We start from the raw sequence: 27,007 nt of genomic DNA, 5'->3' as shown, positions 1-27,007 counted from the left end.
TCACACATTTGTATCCATACCAAGGACATTTTCTTCCATTTTGATTATGTGCTTTTTGAACCGAGTAGATGTTACCATTCGTGTGATGAAACAATCATTTTTCCCTAGCTCATACTTTTTAACCAATTCTTACTTGCCTCTCATCATGAATTATTTAAGATCGTTCTCCAGTCACGTATTTAAAAAATCTACTTGAAAGGAAAGGTCAAAAGATGTTTTGAAATGACCACTGAGTTTTTAAAAGGTAGCTATTAATTAGCCATTGCTATTTACTTCTCTCCTAAGAACAGAGAGAAATGACTCCAATGACTGTCTTTGCTGGGGTCTAATATCCCTGGATCTTGTGATTTTCTTTTTCAAAGATTTTGATCTGTTATTCTAATGACTCACAATAGAAAAGGCAATGATACCTGGGGTACATATGTTTTTCTAAGTCATTTGAAACTCTTTCACTTGTGAAAGGGCTGTATAAAAAAAGCTGGGTCTGATCAATTTAATCTAGATATTTTTAAATAGAAGAACAAATGGCAATAGAACACCATTTCTTTTGGAAAGACTCTTTTGGAAAAGATGGAAAGATTAAAGATGTAAGAAGAAATGCTGGGCGTTTTCAGATTTGGCTGAATATATAGCAGTATCCTTATTGTTTTCAGTGAAACTATGTACAGGAGAATGTGTAATAAAACTGCACAATTTGACAGATTTAGACAGCTGGCTCCCTCACAAGAAGTTCACATTTTGTGAATGTCACCCACGTTGAATAAGAGACGATGAGATGGTTAAGGTCCATTTACAAAAATGGTTGTCAGGACTTTTTTTTTTTTAATTGTAAAACTTTCTGTGATGGAATTCAGTAAAAGGGCTACGAAGAGAAAGCAAAGAGGACAAAAGACTGCTATTAACCTACAGATGTGGGCTAGTACAGGGTTCACTGCAAGATTTGTCACACTGTTGGGCCAATGAAGTGTTCGTGTGACTAGAAGGGACCACCCCTTTTCTGGGGTAAGAGGGCAATTTGGTCTCCATGCTCATTTAATCCTGAGACTTCTTTGAATAGACTGTCAATTGAAATCTAAATTGTGCAAAATTATGCATATGCACTTTTTAATGCAGGCTATTGTTCACTAAGCACTGCACCAAGATTTGTCAACCCATTTCCATTGGGCATGAGGTCACTTGAAACTTAAGTAATCGTATATGGAAGACAAGAGCAGAGTACTTAACCAACCTTTCTGTGTTGTGGTTTCTCACTGTGCTTTATTTGCAGATCTCTCACTTTAAAACAATAGACAAATATTAGTTACAAGATTTTGTTTCTTTTTGAAATTGAGGCTCCCTTTCGTAAAGGTAAGGAGCGGGTTTGGGAAGTCAGTCTGTGCCGTATAATCTGTCCTACTCTACAATTTAGATTCTGGAGGAGCAGATGTTTAGAGAAGGGCAACCTATAGTAGGTGCCCACATGTCATGAGTCGATGTTTTCTCAGTGGGGCAAAGAGGCCTGATCATTTTGTTATAATCCAAACGTGGCAGGATTGTCTCAAAAACCATGAAGAAAAACGTGTACCAGACTTTTTGCAGTTTAAGTTAGAAAGTGGCATTTCTTGAAAAACCCGAACAGAACATTTACAGGAAATTTATTCATAAATGAACCAGAGAGGATTTTCACTGAGTTCCGAAGGAACGTATACATTAAAAGTCATATTTGGCAAGAATGATCATATTAAAAATTTGTACAAGTGACAGCTTACACAGGCAAGATTGTTAAAAATGAGTGAACTCTTTTCCAGTGAGGCGATTCAGTGTGAAACCTGCAACATTCTCATCACATATACTCTGACAGTCTTGCTATGGTGAAAAGCACTTTACAAATGTTTAATGCTGGAATTTTATAAGGAGTGGCTGTTTTCTTGCTTTTTCATCCGTCGGTAATGGTTACATGTTGGCACAAGGATACATTGCTAGATTAGATCCTCAGCACATTAAAGACTGTTTGCTTTCTCACTCCCCTTCTTTCCAATTAAGTTGGTGAAAAATGTAACTTTAGTATTTTACAGGACAGGGTAAAGGTGTTTCATCTAGGTGATGTCTATATTATAAAAATAAAATGAAAAATATAAATATGTAACACAAACCCAGTGCCTATTGTTAAATAGACTATACAATAAAAGCAGACCTTTTAGGAAGATTGGTTTTAGACTTTGCCATTATGATTTAATTTGAAAACAATCTTGAAATTAAGCTAGAGTAACCAGATTTCTCTGCCAATAAAGAGGTAAGTGCGTTAACTTTCTGCAATTGGATACATTGATAAAACCGAAGATTACAATTTTATATCAAGTTGCCCTCTTATAAATTCATCAGGGAGCTCTGAAACATTCTCTCATATTATAGTCCTTTAATATAAAAATATGGCCTTTTAAAATTCAATCCATCAGATTGCACAGTAATGTTTTAAAACTCCATTGAAGTTGACTTTAGTGATTACAGACAGAAAATTCCTGGGAAGGCAAATAATCTCTTCTGGTGACATAAAAATTCTGTTATCAATTTACAATGGAATTTCTGGGGAAATTACTCCGCACAAGGAAATATATATTTAAAAAACCCATCTGTTACGCAACCACACTCACGGGGGTTGTGAGTGTGTGTGCATATGTGAACAAACGTGCCTATATACACACACAGGGTCTGCACAGTTCTGGAAATGACTTTTAAATTAATCAAAGAAAATGAAATCACAGGAGTGTGTAGCAGGATAACAGTCGTTCTTTTTAATGACAGGATAAAAAATAAATGCCCATTGGAAAGGAATAGTCAAACAGTCCCAGAAACTATACAATGTAACTTGTTAGATCCAGCAAATAAGATGTCATGTCAATGATCTGATCAAGAATACCTGCCCTGGTCTCTCTGCGGAGGTTTCTGTCCACTTGTTCACACTGAGGACCAAGATATCCTTTTTTACAGAGGCACTTGTTGGGTCTAACACAGACACCGCCGTGGCGACACGCTGGCTCACATTTCGCTGGGAGAAGAAAAAAGAGCAATGAAATCACACTCCATTCTGTAAGTCGGAAACAGCACCGAGTGTGAGGCCAATAGATATCTGACGAGTAAGGGAACGGAGGGAAAGGAGGGGGAGGCCAGTCCCAAAATGATCCCAAAGTTAATAAGTACAAAGGAAGAAGGCTTTCAGACTTCTAGTTATTTGGGGGCCAGAACGCAACAGACAGTGGGAGACATTTCGAGAGAAGCGGATCGTCCAGATCATGGGAAACAATTTCAATCCCTTGCAGAACTGACTTTATGTAAAACAAGGATTTCAGTTCTTTAAAACCTCTGCTTCCCTAGGGCATCTGCAACACAGGGCCTGCCAAGTACCGCTCTGTTTCCGTCCCTCTGGGGTAGGACCTCACAGTGGGAAGGGCGCGGCCAGAGAGAAAGGCCCAGTGGCTAGAGCATCACCAATGTAACATCAAGAAATGGGCAGTTTTTTGGGCTTCCCTTGTGGTGCAGTGGTTAAGAATCCGCCTGCCAATGCAGGGTTCGAGCCCTGGTCCGGGAGGATCCCACATGCTGCGGAGCAGCTGGGCCCGTGCGCCACGGCTGCTGAGCCTGCACTCTGGAGCCTGCGAGCCACAGCTGCTAAGCCCACGTGCCACAACTGCTGAGGCCTGCATGCCTGGGGCCTGTGCTCCACAACGGGAGAGGCCACCGAGATGGGAGGCCTGTGCACCGCGGCAGGGAGTGACCCCCGCTTGCCGCAACTGGAGAGGGCCCGCCTGCAGCAGCAAAGATCCAATGCAGCCAAAAATAAATATGTAAATTAATTAATTAAAAAAAAAACACTAGGGTTTAAAAAAAAAGAAAAGAAATGGTCAGTTTCTGATTTTGGTTGGAGGGAGGATCCGCCACGTGGATTCCCTTGGATTCCTCTCCTTTCCTTGTTCCCAGGGGGTGTAGTGCATATGCCCCTTTCTGATTACACCCTGAAGCCCCTTCTTGGGGTCAGTGCAGTTGCCCAGAGAAAGACGTTCTGAGCAATCCTTTACAGGGCTGCTCTACAGAGCAGGATTGCTTCAGAAAAGAATGTTTACCACTATAATATAGGTAGGGAATGTAAAGATTTATTGCTAAAATGAGATGGAGCATAAAATCTGGTATATAACTTAATTGTCTCTTACTGATAGGATGAATCTGACGTGTGCAGCCACTGTAGACAGAATCAAATTCCTTGAATACATGTCCTTATACTTTTAGGGGACAGAGTTATTTTAACCTTTTCCAGGGCGTTAATCAAAATCCAGGGGTCTCTGGCTGATATATGGGAAAGAAAGAACAGGGAGAAAATAGACCAAAATAGTCTTTTAAATTTGTAGGAGATGAGCAAACTCTGTGAGTATATGAATAAAGTTCTTACTTGGGTCAAAAGTTCTTACTTGGGTCAAAAATACCACAAATATATTACTTTAATAAAACGGTTCTGGTTTCCTTTATATATTCAAAGTATTTACTTGATTTAGTGGAAAGATTAAAGTACTTTATGACAGCCATCCCAACCTTTTTGGCACCAGGGACCAGTTTCGTGGAAGGCAATTTCTCCACAGACCGGGGGTGGGGTGGGTGGGGGATGTTTTCGGGATGATTCAAGTGCCTTACATTTATTGTGCACTTTATTTCTATTATTATTACATTGTAATATATAATGAAATAATTATACAGCTCACCATAATGCAGAATCAGTGGGAGCCCTGAGCTTGTTTTCACTTGCCACTCACTGATAGGGTTTTGATATGAGTCTGCAAGCAATTGATTTATTATGGACTCTGTGCAGTCAAACCTCTCTGCTGATGATAATCTGTATTTGCAGCCACTCCCCAGCGCTAGCATCACCCCCTCAGCCCCACCTCAGATCATCAGGCATTAGATCCTCATAAGGAGCGTGCAACCTAGATCCCTCCCATGCACAGTTCACAGTAGGGTTCACGCTCCTATGAGAATCTAATGCCGCCGCTGATCTGACAGGAGGTGGAGCTCAGGCGGTAATACGAGCGATGGGGAGCGGCTGTAAATACAGATGAAGCGTCTTGCTCACCCGCTGCTCACCTCCTACTGTGTGGCCTGGTTCCTAACAGGCCACAGACCGGTACCGGTACCAGTCTGTGGCCCGGAGGTTGGGGACCCCTGCTTATAAACTTTCATTTATATCATATATCATTATTAATATCTATTATGGTATGTATTAAGCTGCCTAGATTCAAAATTATGTTTACCCTCAGTTTAACATACTTTACTAGCAGGCACTCAATAAATATTTGTTATCTGATGACTTGAGGTGACTTAAAAGGTTAGGCAAAATATAAGTAAGGAATAAGACAGAATGGACACCCCGTAAAAGCAGGGAGAGTAGATATTGTCAAGCATAGAAGGAAGCAGAAGGAAGATCTATCATCAGGAATTAGAATATTATTGCATTTAAACACTGATTCTCATTTTTTGGCCAACTAATGAGAAACGAGACAGAATGGGTCAATAGAATGTAAGCATTTTTAAAAAATAATGTAATTACTTAATTTCTGTTGAGTTTCAGTTATGATAGCTTTTTCCTAGATATGTAACCATGATATCAATCAATCACGTAATATTATTAGTGTTGAAGCAATTTAAGCTTAAAATGGATACTGTCTCTGTGACTTTAAATGTCTACTTTATTTGAGGTAAACGAGGTATGGTTATAATTTTTTGAAACAAATACATGTTTAGAATAAAGAAAGAAGGCATTTATGAGTTAAGGATACTGTTAAATATTAATACGGGACTTGAATTTTCTTTGGCAAGAGATACTTTAATATTTGAAATAGCAGAGATCAAAATCTTTTGCAAGTAATATGTATATGCCGGTTGTTGAAAACATACTTTCAGTATACACATCTTAAACTCTAGGTACCTAAATTAATCTAATTGTCTTACTTCACACCAAGTAGAATTTAAACGCGATTACACGTATCTGCGGAAGTCACAAGTTAAAGGATAGAATAACCTTGGAATGAATCTCATTTGCTCTCTGAGCAGCTGCACACCCACCTGATGGTCCACAAGGCAGTGGCAAAAAGAATGGAAAAATCTCATTATATGCCTCTAGATAACTGCATTTTCCCCTTTTCTATAAAAACACCCACTGAAAACCCCTGTTTTTAGCACGCTGCAGCAAGAAAGCAAGCAGCAAATTTAGGGAGGGTCTTTATGGAGTGTCTGGAAAATGCTGGCACTCAGAAAGGGGCTTTGCAAGCACCAGGTCACTGGCTGGTGTGAAAGCTCAAACCCAGGACTGAGAGTCCACAGGGATGATCTAGTTGGGCTGTTTTCATGTGTGACTTTGTGAAAGAACTCGATTATGTTTATGATTAACTCATATACGTGAACTGTTTCCATTAGGAAAATGGCAACGATTTCAGGTGCAAGTTCAGAAACAGACTGAGCATTACTATTGTAAACGGCTACAGTTTTGAACACTAGGTCATTCTAGAGGAAGTAACGAACGTTAAGTTCTTGCAGGCCCAATCTCCCCGGAACAGAAGGAAAACTAACCGACTCTACACCAGTCTCCTTCCCATCCTGGACTGCAGCAGCACTTTCCTGTGGGCGCGCAGTAGCCGTTCCGACAGAGCCGGCAGCACTCAGAGGTCAGGGTCTGGGCAGGCTGGACCGTGGCCCTGCATTCCTCAGGCATCAGAGGTCTGCATCAAAAGACAACCGTCAAAAGTGCATTTCGGTTGCAAATCAATATTGGAATGAAATCTAGTGATTTCGTAGCTTGCAGAGCACGTCTCTTGCTTTCCAAAGAGACCTTTCTTTTACGCCACTCAGACAGAAAGGTCGACAACTTTCTACGAGGAGAAAATACACACCCATGAGGAAACAAACTAACCAGTTTCGAACCAAAGGGAACAAATCAAACATGGTAAGAAACTTTATCATGATCAAAATTCATTGATTAAAAATGTAATTACGTTACATCAGTATTTTGGTAGCTAAGAATTCCTAGCAATTACAATTTAAAAAATAAAGATGAATAGATATTTTAAAGCTTTTTTTTTTTCCCCTCAAAACGCCAAAAGTTTTTAGGAATAGCACCTGAGATAGGTTTCACTTGTTACTGGCGTATTTGGCAACATCACGAGGCTGAAGGCATTCATCAGAATGAACGGTTGTAGCCTAAAAAGCTTGGGAATCATTTTTTATTTCATTTTTACATTCCTTTTGAAATACTTTTTCCAGAATGACTGTTCTTAAAAGGACATCATAACACGTGTGTGTTTACTACTGACTCAAAGTTTAAACTCTTTATGCAAAGAATGATCTACATAGAGAGATTTTATATACATACATATATATTTTTATAATTAGATTTTGTCCCGCTGTGAAGAAAAAGAATGCTCATAGGAGCAAACAAAAACATCTTATCTGTCATGTTAAAAGTCATAGACTTTGTTTTAATTGCTCTACAATTGCCATCATTTAGAGAGGGACCAAGATGCCTTCAGAAGATGGTTGTTATAGCTCTTAATGTTTTTGAATAAGAGGGTGTCTTTCAAGTTGTTTCACGCTGGAATCATGATCACACCTGCTCGTTACCTAATCTTTGGGAAAAAATGTGCAGTGGTACTTTGCTATCAGTCACTGCAACCTGTGCCTCAGTGTGGTGAGAAAGCTCTTTTCAGTGAAGGAATGTAAGTAAACACTTCATCACCAGTCAGATCACCACCAGGAGGATGGGCAAATCAGTTGGGAGTCCTTAAGTACCATAACAAAGAAGGTGATAATTATAGGTCAGAACCACCACAGAGGTGAATGATATAGCTTTCCGAGAGAAGCAAATAATTAGGCCCTGCAGACTCAGTTTTCTTGTTATGCCCCTGTAGCAATATGAACAGTGATAATAATTTGGAGCTTGGCCTCAGGCTGTTTCTACAATGACTCAAAACCATATTTAAAATATCTAATGACTTCTTTAGTTCCTCTCTCCAATAAGATCCCATTCTCTGTTGAAAGCATTGTTTGGGATTGACATGTACACACTATGATATTTGACATAGATAACCAACAAGGACCTACTGTATAGCACAGGGAACTCTGCTCAATATTCTGTGATAACCTAAATGGGAAAAGAATTTGAAAAAAAACAGATACACGCATATGCATAACTGAATCATTTCGCTGTACACCTGAAACTAACGTAACATTGTTGATCAACCATACTCCAATATAAAATAAAAACTGAAAGAAATAAAAGTATTGTTTTGCAACTAACGTGACAATTCAGAAAACTCCCTTAAATCCATTCAACCTCTTATTTAAATCTAGAAATGGTCAGCTTATGTGAAAGGTACTTAAGGCATTCCATATTTTCACTCAGAACATACCATCAAGTATTTCCTATGTGCCCCCAAGGGAGTCTTTCTGAGAGTAATGGCAGAGTGTGATAAGGTGAAGATGTTAAACAGATATGCCAAGGAAAGTGAGGGCATTACCTTGGCCTTCTTATTGTTGAATAGCCCAAGTCTGCCTATTTCTTCCTCATATAAAATTCTTATTTTGTTTGTGAGATGATGGTGGCATTTGTGACCATCAGGAGAGCAGTTTCTCCGTAGCCATGATGCTCTTCTGAGTCACAGGCCACCACCATTTACTGAGTGATGATCGGTAAACAGGTATTGTTTCCATTTTACAGGTAACTGAGATTCTGTTTACCCAATTCTATTTGTTACTCACTCGTTCACGCTCTTTCTGATTCATTCAAGAAAAGAGGCCCAGAAGCAGAATGTGTCAAGAATATGTTACGTGTTATATGCAATGCAAAAAAAGGCAGGCACATAGCTCACATGCTACTTGATGATATGGTTCATGCCTGAGCAGATGAATATAAAGAGGAGAAGACACCATGTGGATTAAGAACGTAGGTGACTTCCATCAAACAACTACCACCGGAAGATGTTGCCTGTTTGAGGCAAAGTGTAGGGACATTGACTCATGTGCACTGGGAACAGATAAGGTGGGTGTGACGACACTGGGAACAGATAAGGGGGTATGACGAATAGAGATTTATGTGGAAGTTCAGTTCTTCAGGGCAGGGTATCTGATCCTTTTTTCCTGGATGATCCTCCAATTAGACACTTTGTCTGATTTTCACCAAACATTCAAATGTGTGGAAACTCAGGTTAGGGAGGGAATTATAAGTTGTTGGGTTTTTTTGCCTAGGCTTGAGCAAATGCTTATCTATCGGTGGATGTCACTGCTTCATGCTTGGGCTTGTTTAGCTTATATAAAACTGTGTGGCTGTCATATATAAACATTATGATGCCCTTAAATTTTTATTTCATTACCTAGGAAAATATTTATTTTTTCTTTTATGAAGTTGACAACCAACATTCCTCACTTAGCATGTTAAATAAATCCTCTCTCTGTCTCTGTTATTCTATTGGGGAGCCTTGAACATGAAAATGCACATAAAACATAGCCCATCACCTATAGGACTTCATTTCTCTTAAGGAATGAGTAATCTTATTTCCCCTTTCCCTTTCCCATTGAAATAAAAGCTTTCTGAGGGCAAAAACTATATATTCAATCCTCTTCAAGTCTAGTCATTGACTCTGCCAGGTACTGTGCTCTTCATGGGGATAAGACAGAAACAAAACGGGGTCCTAATCTTCTTGGAGACCACTGTGGAGAAGACAGACAAGCAAACACAAAAGTATAAGGCAGTATGATCTTTGCTATGATACAGGTGCATATGAAGTATCACAGGAATACAGATGAAGGTGCAATTAATTTAGGATTGAGGGATGTTATAGAAAGATGATATTTAAGCTACCAAAGTATTTTATCTCCTCAACTACTTATAGTCATAGGAGGTAGGAAAATACCATAGGCATTCAATAAATGTTTATTGAATTGAATGCACATAGTAGAAACTTTTTTCAAATCTGGAATATAAATTCCATGAAGACAAATATTCCCCTCTCTTCTCTTGTGTCTTTCCAAGACCCAGAAGAGTGTACAGCACATGGAAGATCCTTCTTAAAAATCTGTTGAATGAATGAAACGAGTGGAATTTTAAAAGGGTGTTTGTTTCTTTAAAATGCTACTGAGTGACAATATTAGGAATATATGGACTATTTAGGGGAGGGATATCATTAAAATCGAATCACTATACTTTTATATCATAAGCATAAAACTAAAAACACTCACTGTATTTCTCTCTATTGGCTAAATTAACTTGTATTAATTACAAGTATTTGTAATTACAAATTACAAATTTGTAATATTGTATTACAAAATTCTTCCAAGGCATAGTTAAATTCATTTTAAATAAAGCATTTTTACACTAATTATAATCATAATAAATAAACAACAGGCAAAGAAGTAACCATGACATAAAGAGATGGGATTACTTTCTCCTCCAGCTGGGAATTAAGTCAACATATCAACATTCATTTTTCTAGTAAAACATTTGTTAAAGTTTGACAAAGATTTTTGGTGATCCCAACCATCTCTTTCCTCTCCACTCATTCTTTGTTCTAGGGACATTTCTTCTTTCCATTGAAAAGAGTAAGGTTCCTTTACATGGAATGAGGAGAAAGAAAAGGGAATAAAACAAGTAAACTTGAGCTTTATTATTATTGTCACCTTGAAATAAACCATCTTGTATGTTCCTAATTACTACATATACACACCTAGATGGGATCTAAACAAAAATCTAGGGTATATACTTGTGATAGATGAACTCATTTTTCATTCTTATTTTTATTACACTGGGAAATTGAGCATCTTAATGTAGGCCTAATAAAAATTACTTAAATGGTCTTGCTCTCCTTTTAAACAATTACTTTTTAAACTTTTGGACTCTTAGGTCTACTGAATGAAGTCTGAGATAGCTTTCAAAATAGAAAACTTATGCAAGAGGATATTCAGATTTTTAATAAAGAATATATGGTGCTCATTTGTTGACAGTTATCCCCATAGTTCTCAAACTTAATTTAAATTAGAAAAACACATTTTCTAACCCCTTTATATATGACAAATAATGAAGCACTAAAGGGATAGTGTAGAAAACTGCCCAACATTTTTTAACGTATAAGCATTGTTTTCAGAAACATAAGACATTCTCTTAGAAACCTACGTTGGCTGGTTCTGTGTAGTAGCATAAAGCTTTAGATACTTTCTTGAAATAAAGGAGGAAGTTGAGAAGCCTGAGTAATTTATAACACACATTATACTGTGATGACTTTTTGTGAATAGCTAAGGCCAACAGCGAATGTCTCTGGGTAGTGGGATTAAAGAATGGTTTTAATTTTATGATACTTCGTAAGTGAATGAATCAATCAATAAATGAGAAGTCTTCTGTGCATTTGCATGGAAGCACAGGGATAAATTCTGTCTTAGCAGGCCTGATCTTTGGAGTGAGTGTTACAGAACTCGATCTATTGTGTCCTTTATGAAAAGTAGAGGGGTTCATTCTGAAATTTTTGTTAGGGGTTCAGACTTTAAATTCATGTTATTGTAAAACAAGGTACATCGATCATGAGTAATACTCCTTTTTTTTTGTTTTTTTTTAGTAATACTCTTTTATAAAAATCCTGACTCATTGGAAATTTCAGAAGATGTGCTAATTCTATAGCTTCTCATAGACAACAGTCTGCTTGAGGTGATTAAGGACGTGATGTAAGAACTGTCTTATTCTTTTTTTTTGTCTTGTGGGATCTTAGTTCCCTGACCAGGGATTGAACCCAGGCCCTCAGCAGTGAGAGCTTGGAGTCCTAACCACTGCACCACCAGGGAATTCCCTTATCCATAGTCACATTGGGACACATGGAAAAGTGTTCCCTTGCAACTGTAACCTTTGCAAAACGATTTTTCTTCCATGCTTTTTCCTATTGTCATGAGGTAAGAAAAACTGATAAATCTAAATCCTCATCACTCAGTGTGGTCCCAGAGCAGCAGCCCCAGCAGGAGGTCATCTGAAATGCAGACTCCCAGGCCCTCCCCAGACGTACAGAATCAGAATCTGCACTTCAGTTTGTCAAGTGACTCCCATGCATGTTCAAGTCTGAGAGGCCCCTTTCTTAATTAGGGCCATGCCCAGCCGAAAGTGGTTAATGGGGCCATGAATAAGTGTGGTCAGGAGCTTCCAAGTACAGAATATTCTGGGATCTTGTGATTGGATGGAGTACGGCCTCTACACGAGGGGGCAGCCTTCCTGTGCCACCACCGATTCTGTGGTTTCATGGATTTCCTCACTCGGTAAGCATTCGATATACAAGCCATAACCCATAACCACTCATTGTTCCTAAAACCATTACTCAGCACTTTTGCCTCAAAAAAAGTAAGAAAATGGGAAATTTCTCCCATTTGTATAGCTTGAGGCATAGGAATGAGCACTAGTGCAGTAGTGCTATGTCATCTTTTAAATTATTCATTTTAGTGCCTTTCTCCAAGGTCAACATACAAACTACTTTTTCTTTCTTTTTTTTTTTTTTTTTAGTCTGGATAATTTTCTTCAGTCTGGGTGTTCACTAAATGCTTCTTACTCATGTTGACAGTTCTCTTTTCAGGGTCAGTTTACCCATGAGGAGTAGAATTTTGGATTCCGACTACATATAACCATTTTGTAGTACCTGGTAAAACGATAATACATCATACAAATTCAATTTTGCTCTGAGGAATCTTATACATTCATAATACAATCCTATTCCAGGTTGGAGAACAGAGAAAATGGAATCTGCTTCTGTGTAACCACGCAATATCGGTCTCACAGGACTTCGTGGCTGTAGAGATAGCAACACACATTTTCCTAAGAATATTTTTCAAGTACCATTTGAGATATACCAAAAAAATTAATCGTTTTAAGAACTACTTGCTTTCATTTCATTCTTAAGGAATGCCTTCTTTGACATTATATCATATGTAAGCTGCTTCGAAAAATCTTTTTACATATGTCCTCAGTAACATATATAAAGTGAAGGAAAAGAAAACAAGTTCAAGACTACCTCTGAACTTGTATACATTATGGGTCATATTAAGCATTTTAAATTTGTACTGTATATTTCTAGAATTCAAATTTAGAATGGGAAAGGCAGTGCTCTATCTTATTTCTCAAACCGCTGCATTTCTCTCTTCTGAAATGCGCTGAACAGTGCGGCTGGGCCTCAGCTCTTTTCTCTGTGACCAAGGTTGCCTTCATTTTGAGGTCTGTGATTTAAATGCTGAGCACATGCTCACTCAGAAATACTGTCGACTGGCTTTAATATGGCAGTTTGGGATTGAGTAGGTGCTAAACTCAAAGAGGACAAAGGTAGTGGCAACTTGGTGGAGCTGTGAGTTGGACCGCCTAGTGTTAATGAAATTATTAGAACTTTCACAAATACCTGCTCAATTTTGTTCTATGGTTAAAGATGCAACCAGAATGAAAGCAGATAATGAAGCCACTTACACTTTCCAGTAATTTCATATTAAACTTTATCCTCACGAGACGGGGCCAACCTTGCTATTCCCAAATTTAGAAGATCAGAGAACATGGATGAAGATATGAAATAGCTTTCATACAGCTAATTCCAGATAATCTGGATGGAACTCTTTTCTAGCACAGCTTTCTACTCAACTGGTCCTTTTTAGGAAAAAGGGAGCTAGGCACCTGTGTTTCAGGCCTTATTAATCTCCCTATCCAAACATCACTACCACTGTACACAGGTATCTAAAAGGGTGTGTGGATCGCCTTCATTCAACCTTATCAGCTTACCTCAGTTTATATATTTCCAGGCGAAGATTAGGAAATGAAAAGTTATGTATTTCCTTAAAAGGAAAACCTAGGAGAAATGACTAATGAAACTGGATGATGAGGCTGTCTGCTTTTAGGGAAAAAAGGACAAAGTCCAATTTTATTAAATTGCCTTAGGTGTTTCTTGTATTATGTTTGCAATGTCCTTAATTCAGAAACGGGTCCACTACAATTATTAGAAAAATAGGCATTTGCACTTTAATTCAGTGGACTTGTTCCCGAAGAATCTTGTATTCTACAAAATCGCATACTAAAAATAAGGCTTATGGGAAAAATAGAGTTGGGGCAGACCCCTCGAGATCCATGCAACTTCGTAACTAAAGCACTAGCAAAAATAAAGCTTGGTACCTTGGGAGAGGGCAGCCCAGGGAGCAGGTCGGCAGTAGCTGGAGGAGAGATTTGCTCAGGGGAGATTGGAGCACACAAAACCAAAATGGTGATGGACGTGACGCTTTGAACTCAGGAGGGAGTGAAACCTGCAGAGAGCCATGCAAAGCTGGAGGAATGTCTCCTGGGGGAGGGAAACTCATTGCGGGCACTTATTTCTCATTTTAACAGTCAACTGAGAAGGCGCCTTCTGCCTGTACAGCAGCCGGGCTGAGGCCTTGTTCCCCCTGGTAGAACAGACTGGACCAAGAAGCCAACTCATGGTGAGTTTTACCCATCACCTTCTGGACCGTTATCTGGCAACTTGTAATGTACAATGTTCTGGCATAATTTTGTTGTCCCAAAGTGGCAATATTTATCTCAGATAATATTGTTCATGTTTTAGGTAATGTGTGCAATCTCCTGATTTAAGATAAAAATAAGCTCCTTAGAGGAAAGGACTAAATTCTCACGTATATTCCCCCTCCATAGCACATAATACAATATCTTGAACACAGGAGACAAGCCAAAGATACCTGCAGACTGATTCAATCTCATGTCTTAATCTTGTATAACTGTACTTTGATATGATAGAAAAATAAAAACTGAAAAATTAGGGTACAATAAAAAGCCAATGCCATTGCTTCCTAATATAAAGAAGGAACCACATTCTGTTCAGAATTTTACGTCTAAAACCAATTTTTTTTTAACTTAAAAACTTGATTCATAAGCCATAATTGATGAAAATGTTAGACACTTAATAAGAAATGTCTGCGACTGGGAAAATAGACATTTTAAGTAACACTTTGATTACAACATAATTCAAAAGTCTTAAAGCCTATATAGTATTTTTCTTTTAGAAGCCATCTAAAAAATAAATCTTTTTCTCACTTAAAAAACTGTAGACTACTAGTGTTTTAATTTTGTATTCTATGAAGGCAGAAATTTTAAATATCACTAAATGTTTTAAATGGGAAGTAAAATTTGAAATGATTTTCTGTCCCTTAAAATAGCACAAAAATGTCAGTTTAAATTCTCTTTGAAGACTATTAGGATGACACGTTCACAAATTTTGATGTTACACCTTTTGATTCACTTGTCAATGTTGACAAAAACGAGTCATTTAAGCAACAGATTTTTTTTAGCTCAACTAAAATGAATTAGTAAAAAAATGATGCTAAGGTAGTTTTTTTTCTTTAAAAAGTATATCTTCCTCTAGAAACCATCTCTTTGCAAATTTGTGTGGCTGTTTTATGCAAGATTAAATCTGCCTTTATCTCGAGAGCTGTAACATCTGATGATCCACTGTCACAATAAAAGTAGAAGATATTCAGAAGGTCTAATAATATCAGATTTCCACCACTGTCCCAGGTGGGGGAGAAACATGGGTATTGAAAAGAAATGCTTTTAAGAGGCTCTTAACAAATGAGGCTCTTTTTGAAGAATATATTTTTAATTATTCATATTCTCCATTTTATGCCTTTTTAACAAATGCCATTTGTAAGTGGCAGATCAATCAAGTTTTCATAGCAATCTGTACAATTACTCTAGGAACTGATATTTCAACATTTAAAATTGATAATTTAAGAAGGACTATAATTAGTATAAAGCAGAAAATTCCCTTGAATGCTGTGGTCATACGTCACATCTTCAGAAAATAGGATAGAAACATAAGAAGCTTTATAGTACAGACTTTTAAAATAGCATGGGCGTTTAGAGAAAATTTTTTCATAAATGATGGTATCATATTTTGTGTATATTTTGAGATAGGCGATGGCTCTACGTAGCCTTGTATGGAATACCTGAGTATGTTCAAGTGTGTTTGTGTGCGTATATACAGAAACACACAAATCTTGGTAAAATATGAATAAGATTCCAGTTACACTTAGGCCATTACCATGTATCATGTATGCATACTCATCCACTCATTCGAAGTTTTGACTTTGATCTTATCTCATTCTTCTGCAATATATCTTTAAAATTTCAGATGGTATCTGACAGCATAGGAAGGATCTGTTCACTGAAAATGTTGTGCACTACCACGTAAACTATAGCATATTAAGAATAAAATATAAGCTGGCACCTGAGTGTATACTCTTTTTAGTTACTGGAAATGTGGAAAAATTATAGCAAAAATGTGGACCATGCTTCCTTGTCTTTTAGACTTCACATCCACCATGCTGAATGAATTTTTATAGGGCATATACTTGTTCATGACCTCTAGTGTTAAGAAATTCTGTCATGTTTGAAAACTAGTCCCTCGTCGAGCCTGTGTCCCTGTTAATAGCTGAAAGGTCAATGGAGCTGCTAAACAGTTTGTATTACTGTCAGGGTGGCCATGAAAACACCGCCTGCAGCAAGAGGACTTGGCAGCTGGGTCAACAGGCACTGTGGGGATTTATCAACCTAGGGAGGCCACTTGCATAAAACTTTGACTGATGAATTGGGACTAGACTGGCTTATTGGGCTAAACCTTCTCCATTATGCATGGCTTTCTTTAGGATGGCAGAGCTGCCTGCCGGCTCCCTGAGACATATGTGAAGGATAAACAGAACCAATTTCCTCTCATGAAGTGATTTTTGAGAAGAAAAAAAAAAAAGCACACTTCAGCATCCAGTAGACTAAGGAGTAGGATGAAGATATTAAATAAACAAATAAATAAACAAAGAGCAGTAAGTGGGGTCATCACAGGAGGGGCAGGGAGGAGACAGGAGGGCAGTTTTTGATGTTGGTCACACAAGAGTCTGGGGACAGGACGTTTCTGCAAAATGACCTCTGAAGCTGGGAATTTGCACTGTTAATTTATAGACCTCTTAAGGGACTGGGTTGTGTGACTTAGGGGGTTAACAGATAAGCAACGTGTTAAAATAGTGTAAGACTGGGTACACAGGAATTAAATCGACATGTTTAAGAATGATTTTATTTTACGAACTCCTGGAGAAATAACCCTGGAAACATTTCCAGGTCAGAAAAGGTCATTTAGTTTAAGTCCATCTGAAACAAAAATTAAAGAATCTTTTTCAATAGTGTGAAAATATTTGTGTTCTATAAAATAAAACTAAAGCTTGGCAAGTTCAAAACTCTGTTAGAATTCTTTCATCTCCATCCCTCAGGAGCGTTTGTGTGATTCTGAAAAGATTTAACAAAGACCAAGCCTCTAAGACATGACTTGGATATTCGAAAACTAGGTACTCAGGGCTCTTTAAAACTCCGTGGACACCTTGACCTCAATTTTGAAACTAACACTATCTCAAAAGTTGAGAGATCACCCGCAAATAATTCTTGAATGCATGGAATGAACACCAATGGTACTAAAGAATTGCATATGCTTTAAATACAATATTTAATTATCTTCACAGCGCTCTACAGAAAAGTAGCAGAGGCAGAATGATGACCTGTACTTTACTGACAGGCGAAGGAGCACAGTATGGTGCCACAATGCAGCGTCCACACTAAGGAAGATTCAGAGACAAGACCGTTTGACTGCCTATCCTGCCAGGATAGACTTCCTCATGTTGACAGGCTTCAGATGGCTCTACTAAGTGAGACTGAAATGAGTGTCCAGCTCTTGTCCTCAATGCCTTGACATCTGCTGGCTGAAGCAGCATCCCAGACCAGGGCATGCAGAACCCAGTACTTGAGGCTTTGGGGGACCCAGCAAAGTGGCCCAGCAAGCTGAATGATTGACTGTACTGATTCGCCTCTAACTCCACTCTGCCATGAAATGAGACTCTTCCACTTCTGAAGGTATCCCTGTTCTAACAGGGAGGCAAAATTCCTCCCTTTTCTGCTTTTCCTTTAAAAACTCCTGAGTTCTAGTGAAGCCATAGAGAAAGCTGGTTGTATTCTCATAGAATTTTTGTTTTTTTGATTGCAAACAATAGAATTTGTTTTTTTATAACAGGTTATCTTGCCATCCTTTTCTGAGAAGGATGCCCACCGTAAATGATTTTAAACTTATGTAAATGATTATGTAACATATAGCCTGAGACCAGATTGCCCTTACAGACTGAGCTGGTAATGCCGGGACCTCGTCTACCTTTGTCAAAATGACCAAAGAATATTACATATCGTTTCAAAACTCCCTCATTTTTCTTATATGTGAGTGTGTGTGTGTAGGAAAAAAGAGAAAAAACATAAATCTTATGGTGTATAGGAATGTAACTTCCATGACACACAATACAGAATATAAAAATTTTATGATTTGTAGTTATTCTCTTTTAGAGTCATGAGTCAACTGAATGTTTGAAATTCATTCTGAAAACATTATTCTGACAAGTCTGGGGCTCTTCCACAAGAATACAGTTAAACTAAGATTTTAATTCGAGTTAGGTTTTTTGATGTAACAAGAAATGTCTGTGTATAATTTTTTTCCGTTGATGAGGCTCTTTCTTCAATTTCTCCCTCAAACATTTTAGGAAAACAGTTGTGCTCTGAAGCAGACATCCTGAACACAGCTAGGTTAGTAATTAGCTCGTGTTTCCAAAATAATCCCGTTCACATATACTAAAAAGTGTCTGCTTATATAGAACTTCCACTCATCTGGGGAGAACTACTATAATAACAAACGTTGGCTTCCAAATCGAAACAGCATGAGGCTCCCAACAAATGTTTATGAAAACATTTGTTTTCTTATAGTCAGTTTAATTTTGAAATGTATGCCTGGGCCTGTGTACAAGGACTGTGTCTCTGGGACTCTGTTAATCCCCCCACCTTCTGAAAACCAAACACACATCTTAACCCTGGCCGCACGCATGACACGACTCACCAGAAACAGACACCATAATGAGAAGTCAGGCCTTTCAGGTATGTCACTCTGAGACCACCCTACGAGAGGAGGCCCCATGATCACAAAGCCAAGGTCCCTCATGGCAGCCCTGGTAATTAGACACTAATAATGGACTGAAGGTGTAAAATTCACCTCAACTCACCACCAACAGACTAAACAATCCAGAGGAAGAGAGAAACATTTCTGTGAGAAGCAGTGAGAATTAATAACACTACCAGAAAGCTTGCAAAAGCACATCAACTTTGACAAATATAATGGAATAACAATGGCTATTTTGAAACTAATGGCAATAGATCTGAGTGAAATCGTAGCCCTCATTCTGAATCGTTAGAATGCTATTTTATGAATTAACACTGGTTTGATTTTTGTTCTTAATATTGCCACCTTCAACAAGCACCGGAGTGTCTATTTTATTTTTCATTCATTACTTTGCTTCTCACAGAAGGACACTGGTTTCACACTCAAGGAAGAAAAGAACACTTACAGTGTGTAGATGGGTACTTCTCTTACTGTGAAAGAAAATGTGTACTGTTAAATAGGGAAGGAAAGCTGTCATTATCACTGTGTGATAGATGGGTGTATGTGATGCCTTCTATCACAGAGAGATCGTTTTTGGTCTCTTTTTGTTCTGCAGCACCAATGTCAACCTATATTTTTCTCAGGAAAGATAGTGTTTTAGGGTATGGAAAAAGGACAAGAATCTCCATTTGTTAGTCAGTGAATTTTTCAGAAAAACATACACAATTTATAACCTACAAATATTTTTAAAGTGGAATTAAATGAATGCTCTTAGTAAACTTTGCAGATTTTTGGAATTTTTTCTCCTAAAAGGGACTTGAAATTTAAATTTCCAAATGGGCTCATGAAGCTAAGTTAGCATAGAAAGAATTGGAAATTCACAGCACGGCAAAGCTAGGGTCTGACCACTACTGGCGTTCCACAGTAGTCGTATTTGTGAAGATACCGAAGTCCTATAATAATTGTTTCTAAAATTATGGCTAATATCTATTTGACAGTATATAATTTTAGCAGCTTCTGAGAGTTCTGATTTTATCCATGAAATTAACAACTGACGAATGATGACTCAAGATAATTTGAAAGTTGTGTGTGTGTTGAAGTTGGGTGGGTGGGTAGAGAAGAGCTGGAGACGGATAATTATATTCTCTAAAGGATTAAAACGTTCACATCTTCCTTTTGCTGAAATAAATAACAAAATATTTCTTCAGTTTTCATTTGTTTAGTCACAGAAGCTGTGAGCATCGAGTTATAAAATGAGGCTCCAGTGTTGAGCTGCCGAAATAACTTATCCTGATTACCTAACAAAAGTCATACTAAGGTCTACCAGAATGCTCCTGGTTTTCTCGAAAGGAAAGGAGGGTTTATTGCTTCCAACAAGAGAGCGGAAGCCGCTGCCTCATACATCGGGGTCCTCCTCGGGCATTTAAGTGAGGATCCTGATTCCACAGATATAATGCTGCTTTCAGAGGACAGCAAAGATGCCATGAACGTGATCGAAATATAGTTTAAAGTTCAGGGTGTTCAAGTCTAGGCCTCAGAGACTGGAACTGAGGGTCTCTCAGGAGAGCACTTAGCAGATGGGCGGGGCGGAAATGTTCATCTTTGTTGAGGGCTAATTGCGATTCCATCACTAATTTGAATGCACTGGAATAACTGAGAGAATATTACTTGACTTAACGGAATATTAAAAAAAACCTCACCTTTTGGGATCTACAATTTTGTAGAGTTTTCCATTGTGAGTCTGGGTCATACTTTTACTACTTGATAGAATGTAAACTTCACCTATGAAGAGAGAAATACAATGTTAATTCACAGTATTACAAAGCCTTACCTTCTTTTGCCTAGCAGATTATTATATATATATATAATACGTATGTATATATGTATGCGTATGTAGGTATGTGTACGAATATACATATATTATATATTCATACATCCTCAGAAGATCACTTGCCTGAGTGCATCCAAATTCTGGTCACTTCTCCCCACATCTCACTATTACTCCAGTGCGAGCAGATATTCATCTCTCACCTGGAAGATGGCAACAGCCTCCTAATTGATCTCCCTGTTCCTACTCTTATTCTTCTATGTTTATTCTCAACATACCAGTCGCAGGGATTCCTTAAAAGGCAAGTTAGATCATATAAATTGGATCACACTCCTCTGTTTCAATACCCTCCAATGGCATCTAATCTCTCTCCCAGCAAAGGTAAGTCCTGACAGTGGCCTACAATGTCCCCCCCTTACTGCTCTGACCCCATCTGCAATGGTTCTAGCCTCACCTCCTGACTTTGGACATGCAAGGCAGGTTCCTGTCCCAGCCTCCTGTCTCAGGCCCCTGGTGTCCCAGGCTCCTCCCACCTCAGCATCTGTCCCAAGTCCTATCTCAGGCTCCTGTCAGTAGACCACCACTAGATGCATTGTTCCCCTTTCATGTCTGTGCTTAGATATCATCTTTCTTGACTGTTCTATTTAAAAGTACATTTGTCCCAACTCCTAGCCATCTCTATCCCTCTTTACAACTAGATTTTCCTCCTAAGCACTTATTACCAACTAGTGTACAATATATTTTTTAAGAATTATTTTTATTGTCCTCCTTTAGGATGTAAATTTCATGAAAACAGTTTAGATTGTTATCTCTTTATCTGCTCCTGTATCCCCAACTCCTAGAACAGAGCTTTGTGCAGAATAGGTGCTCAATAAATAGTTGTAGAATGAGTGTAGAATGGCAAGTTTTATCTTTATTTATTCCACCCAAGATTCAAAGGTTTGGTTACCAAGTTGTTACTGTTAATTGATAATTTGAGGCCAGATGGCATTGGGTACTCCTTTTTAATTTTTAGCTTTTTAAACAAAATACATTTAAATAAATAGCTGGGGGGGAGAGAGAGAGAGACCCTTCTGCTCAATCCCAGCTCCATGTCTCTGATTCCTGACACCAGGCTGTGTTCCTGAAAATGAACTACAACAGATGGAGTACCCTCTTAGGAGAGAACCGCTCTCGTTTATTACCACTCCTTCCATATAATTCAATATATAGAACTGATCACATGAATAGGGAATTAGAAGCTGTATTTATGATTATATGTTTATAAGGCTTTAAAATTTATATTTGGTTCTCACTCATGAAATAGGTCTTGATTTAGTCTATATGTCTCTTCTACTTTATTATTGTGTTAAGCACACCCTACTACTTTCTCACTTCTGGAAAGGATGTTATGGGATTTACATTAAAAACACAGACACAACAGAAAAAATTAAAATGACATTAAAAGGCAAAGGAATATAAGTAAAAAAAATCATATTTATTTCAAGTACTTTATGTAGTTTACTGCATTTACTCCTTACAACAAACCCATCCTAATTTTATAGTTAAAAACACACACACACATAGAAAAAGACTCTCAACACTTTTTGTTTCAAAAAATGAAAGCTCTCAGGGCTTCCCTGGTGGTGCAGTGGTTGAGAGTCCGCCTGCCGATGCAGGGGACACAGGTTCGTGCCCTGGTCTGGGAGTATCCCACATGCCGCGGAGCCGCTGGGCCCGTGAGCCATGGCCGCTGAGCCTGCGCGTCCGGAGCCTGTGCTCCGCAACGGGAGAGGCCACAACAGTGAGAGGCCCGCGTACCGCAAAAAAAAAAAAAAAAAAAGAAAGCTCTAACTCACTTTCATATATGGCTCTTAATTAAAAACCAAAGAGTTTTGCATTAAAGAGTGAAAGTATATTTATTTTTAATTATGAAATATACACTATGTTGTTGCTTTTGGACAGTAAGAACTGTATGTGCTTCATTTCTTGGTTCTCCTCCCAACACTGTATTAAGTGTGGACAGATATTTGGATATTTTAATGGGGGTGATGCTAATAGGATGAATGATGGTGAGTCACTGGCAGTAAGGTCTGGGGAAATCAAAATGATTCATCAAAATGATTCTAAATACTCATCTCTAACTCTGCCACAAACAATGTGATCCTAATTTATATTTTAAAATCAGAGTTTGCCAATGACATTTAAATTACAATTACAGAAGATTTAAGCGAGAAAAGGTATCTTTCTGGTTCATTTGAATGGGGTAGGAGAATTTCAAGGGAAAATTAAATGCAAGATGCTTTCAATGCTAGAAGAAGAGAAAGATAGATTGGACTTCTTTTCTTTGAATCCTTATATTCCTGCGGCTTTGAAATCTGTGTGTTGTGTTTCAGGAAACTTGTCTGAGTCCCTTGGTAACCTAAGTGAATGGCATGGATGTATTTCTGATGAATTCTCTGTTTGATGTAGGAAAACCAAATCTGCGTGTTTAGAGTAAATAATTCTGATTTAGGGACTTCCCTGGTGGCGCAGTGGTTAAGAATCTGCCTGCCAGTGCAGGGGACACGAGTTCGAGCCCTGGTCCAGGAAGATCCCACATGCCACGGAGCTACTAAGCCTGTGCACCACAACTACGGAGCCTGCGCTCTAGAGCCCGCAAGCCACAACTACTGAGCCTGTGAGCCTAGAGCCCATGCTCCGCAACAAGAGAAGCCACCGCAATGAGAAGCCCGCGCACCGCAACGAAGAGTAGCCCCTGCTCGCCACAACTAGAGAAAGCCCGCGTGCAGTAACAAAGACCCAACACAGCCAAAAATATAAACAAATAAATAAATTTATAAAAAAACATTTAAAAATGATTAATAATTCTGATTTAGATAGAAACAACTTTTCTTTCTTAACACCTAGAAATTTATCTCCAAGGCTAAAGGAGCATGGTAGCCATAGTTTATTTGGATATTATTCTTTAAAGGGAATCATTATGAAAACTACATTTATCTCTGAAATTTAAAATTGGTAGCATTTCACCCTTTGATGGGTAACATTCCAATATCAACTTCTTTTTGCTTGTTAAGCTGCATACATTTTGATAACATACCAACAAATAAATTGTATGTTATCCTGGAGATTATCAATGAGAAGATAATTTCCATTCTGTTGGAAAGCAGATCTACAAAGTCAGATTATCTTGCACAAATTTCATGCCTCGATGGGCAAAATAATAAGGGATAAAGTGAGATTCAGGGGCTTCCCTGGTGGTGCAGTGGTTGAGAGTCCGCCTGCCGACGCAGGGGACACGGGTTCGTGCCCCGGTCTGGGAGGATCCCACATGCCGCGGAGCGGCTGGGCCCGTGAGCCATGGCCGCTGGGCCTGCACGTCCGGAGCCTGTGCTCCGCAACGGGAGAGGCCACAACAGTGAGAGGCCCGCGTGCCGCAAAAAAAAATAAATAAATAAAAATTGAGATTCAGATTACAACAAATTTTAATTTATTCCAAGAGACATGGATAAGTGCAAAGGTTCAGATAAAGAATATAAACAGATGACTTAGCTGCATCAAAAATATCAGTAGACATTTAAAATTTTATGTCTTTAAGACTCAAAAATTCTCTTTTGTTCCCGACTCCCAGTTTTCTGCTTTATTACTTTCATATTTCTGGTGGCGTGGGTGGGAATAAGGTTTAAAGACCCCCAGAGAAAGTTTATTGGAAGAGAATACTGAGTTGGTCCTCTTTGCTGTAGGTTACTTTTCCAACAAATGGAGGATGAGATTGTTATACTTATTTTTCAGAGCAGAACAGAGCCTCTTGGGCAAAGATTGAGAATGGAACTTAACAGAAATAGTTTGTACAGTACCTAATTCGTCTTCTCCAAATCCCAAAATGTGACCTGAAAAGTAACCTCTACAGGAACCACCGTTGCCAAGACAGAGTGGTTTTTCTTGCCATTGCTTGGTCACAGGACTTTGCTGGAGGGTTAAGAAATTCCTACAACAAAACATACCAGAAACCTATGATGAAAATGTGCTTTTGCCTGAAAAACACAATAAAATGTTTAAAATAAAACTCATAATAAATAATTGTTGTGCCACAGACCTGGCTTCTAAAGGGAAAAATAATATAGCCCATAATCTGTGTGAATACGCCGAAATTCCCATGTGAAGAGAAAGTACTTAAGATAATATTTTGTTTGGAGGCGGGGTACTAAAAGTACCTGAGTCTGAGAAAAGCCCTCCCCTTCATCCAGAGAATGATACTTCCTCTCCAGGACTAGACTCCATGCTGTGCTATTAATCAGAGAGAGGGATGGGGGAAGATCATGGGGTCAGTACTCTTTTTTAGTTCCTTTCAGCGACCAAGCATATCAGCTCTGCCATATGGCCTGAATGCCAGTGACTTGGGGAACAAGATTATTTTGGGTTTCATCACAGAGTTTCTTATAATTATCAACAATGTGACCTCTAAACTTTAGGCTAAAATTTAATTTTGTAGCATTCCTATGAATAGAGACAAATTAAGGTCTGTTGCCAAAAGTCCCAAAAGTTTGGCAAAAGCAAAAATTCTTAGCCTTCCAGATAATTTTTAAAATATTTATACAACTCACATAAAACCACAGTTTTCAATTTACTCATGATCATGGTGAATTTATGTTAAGGATGAAGGGAAGACTCTAAATAATATGAAATGTCTATCTGAAGACCTCTCTGCTCTTAAAAATTATTTTATGAATTTGATCAAGTCTGTTTAAAAAGCATCTTTTAAGAAGTTCTTGAATTATCCCACCAAACATGGTGGAACTAAAAGTAAATAATAATATTTATGTGTGTCCCACACCTGACTTCTAAAAGGAGGCAATCATTTAAATATTTTATGATGGTTTGCCCAATAATCAATGGATATGTCATTTGATCTATCAAACTGTGGTATCAGGAAACCTACCCATTACGATCTCCAAACACGTAGCTTCCATAGAGTCTTTCCGACTGGCAGCCTCGGTAAACAAATCCACCAACCAAAGGACCATTACTGAATGGCTTGAATTCTAAAAGTGATGGCTCACTTTCTGGAAATAAATAAACATAACATTAGATCAAATGAAATGTATTTTCATAAAGGAAAAGTCATGTAGGCCACACCACAATTATTGCAGTAATTTAACTCTGAAATGTGTTCCATGATGCGTAAGATGGATACTTGTTGTAGATATTTAGTGAAAATAATTACCCCGTTTTCTTAAATATAATGTAATTAAATATAATGTAAAGGGCTTCTACGCATAGCGGAATGAAATAAAAATGCTCTGCAAATGCTTGTTGTTATTATAACTGCCAAGATGTATAAAATTTTCAATGACATTAGAATCTGGTATTTTGCAAAATCATGGACTTTAGAACTAAAATACTTAAAAAAATACTTAATTTTTTGAATATTGAATTTTTTGTAGAAATGCTTTTGCATATGCCTACTAAACTGAGCCAGGCCTCTCAAATTTTATAAAATGTTTAAAAGTTCAAACTTTAAAGAAAATAAAGGTATGGTACATAAAAGGTCTTCAAAACCACATTTGTTGCATATTTTAAAACACTGTCACTTAGTCAAGTAATATCTTCATTTAAAATGTCTTAAGAGTTCTGTTTATAGAGTTATGTGGTTAGCAAAGTCTATTTCAGTCATTCCTTCAGAATTACATGTGGATAGACATGTATCTCAGTCTTTCCAGGCATGTCGTTATGTACTTGAATACAGGGATGCCAGTTGCAATGGAAAAGATACAAAGTCAGCTGCAAATTAATCTGAAAATTACTTATTACGTACTTAAATAAGTCACTATCAACAGGAAGTATTTTAGGCAAAAACTTCTGTGTAAAGACAGTCATTCTAAAGTCCTTCCCCCACCCCATGTGATTATGGTGAATACGATATTATAAAAAGTAGAACAGATATGTTTTAAATAACCAGGATACTGAGAGGCAGCATAACTGAAAGACTGAGGTCATGAACTCTGGAGTCAGGTTCAAATCCAGATCCTGTCACTTTACGTGGTGTGACAGTGAACCTTTCTGTGTCTCAGTTCCCTCATTTGTACAATGTGGCCACTAAGAGTGCCTACCACATAGGGTTTCTCTGTAAATGAAATGAGTGAAGTTTGCAAAGTGCTTACTGCGGGAGCTGGCAGGTAGTAAGTGTTGTGGA

The 27,007-nt window shown here is 38.1% G+C and overlaps 1 protein-coding gene across 2 annotated transcripts in view; it reads right to left on the bottom strand.

The window, feature by feature from the left end:
* Positions 1-1,660: 1,660 nt before the first annotated feature.
* Positions 1,661-27,007, bottom strand: part of HHIP (hedgehog interacting protein) — a gene marked incomplete at its 5' end in the record, with an annotated part of 89,086 nt that continues 63,739 nt past the window's right edge. Inside the window, 6 exons of one of the 2 annotated variants that reach the window (XM_082653182.1) lie at positions 1,661-2,086; positions 2,897-3,025; positions 6,589-6,737; positions 20,708-20,789; positions 24,672-24,802; positions 25,754-25,877. In XM_082653182.1, the coding sequence (XP_082509308.1) occupies positions 2,076-2,086; positions 2,897-3,025; positions 6,589-6,737; positions 20,708-20,789; positions 24,672-24,802; positions 25,754-25,877 (626 nt within the window). In that variant the 3' untranslated portion in view covers positions 1,661-2,075. Of the gene's footprint in view, positions 3,026-6,588; positions 6,738-20,707; positions 20,790-24,671; positions 24,803-25,753; positions 25,878-27,007 lie in introns of both variants that reach the window. The other variant, XM_082653181.1, reaches the window with a different exon arrangement.

The sequence above is a fragment of the Grampus griseus genome, assembly GCF_964374135.1.
Source record: "Grampus griseus genome assembly, chromosome: 4".
Taxonomy (NCBI): Eukaryota; Metazoa; Chordata; class Mammalia; order Artiodactyla; family Delphinidae; genus Grampus; species Grampus griseus.
The sequence above is the reverse complement of the archived record's forward strand: the minus strand, read 5'-3'. Positions and strand labels throughout refer to the sequence as shown.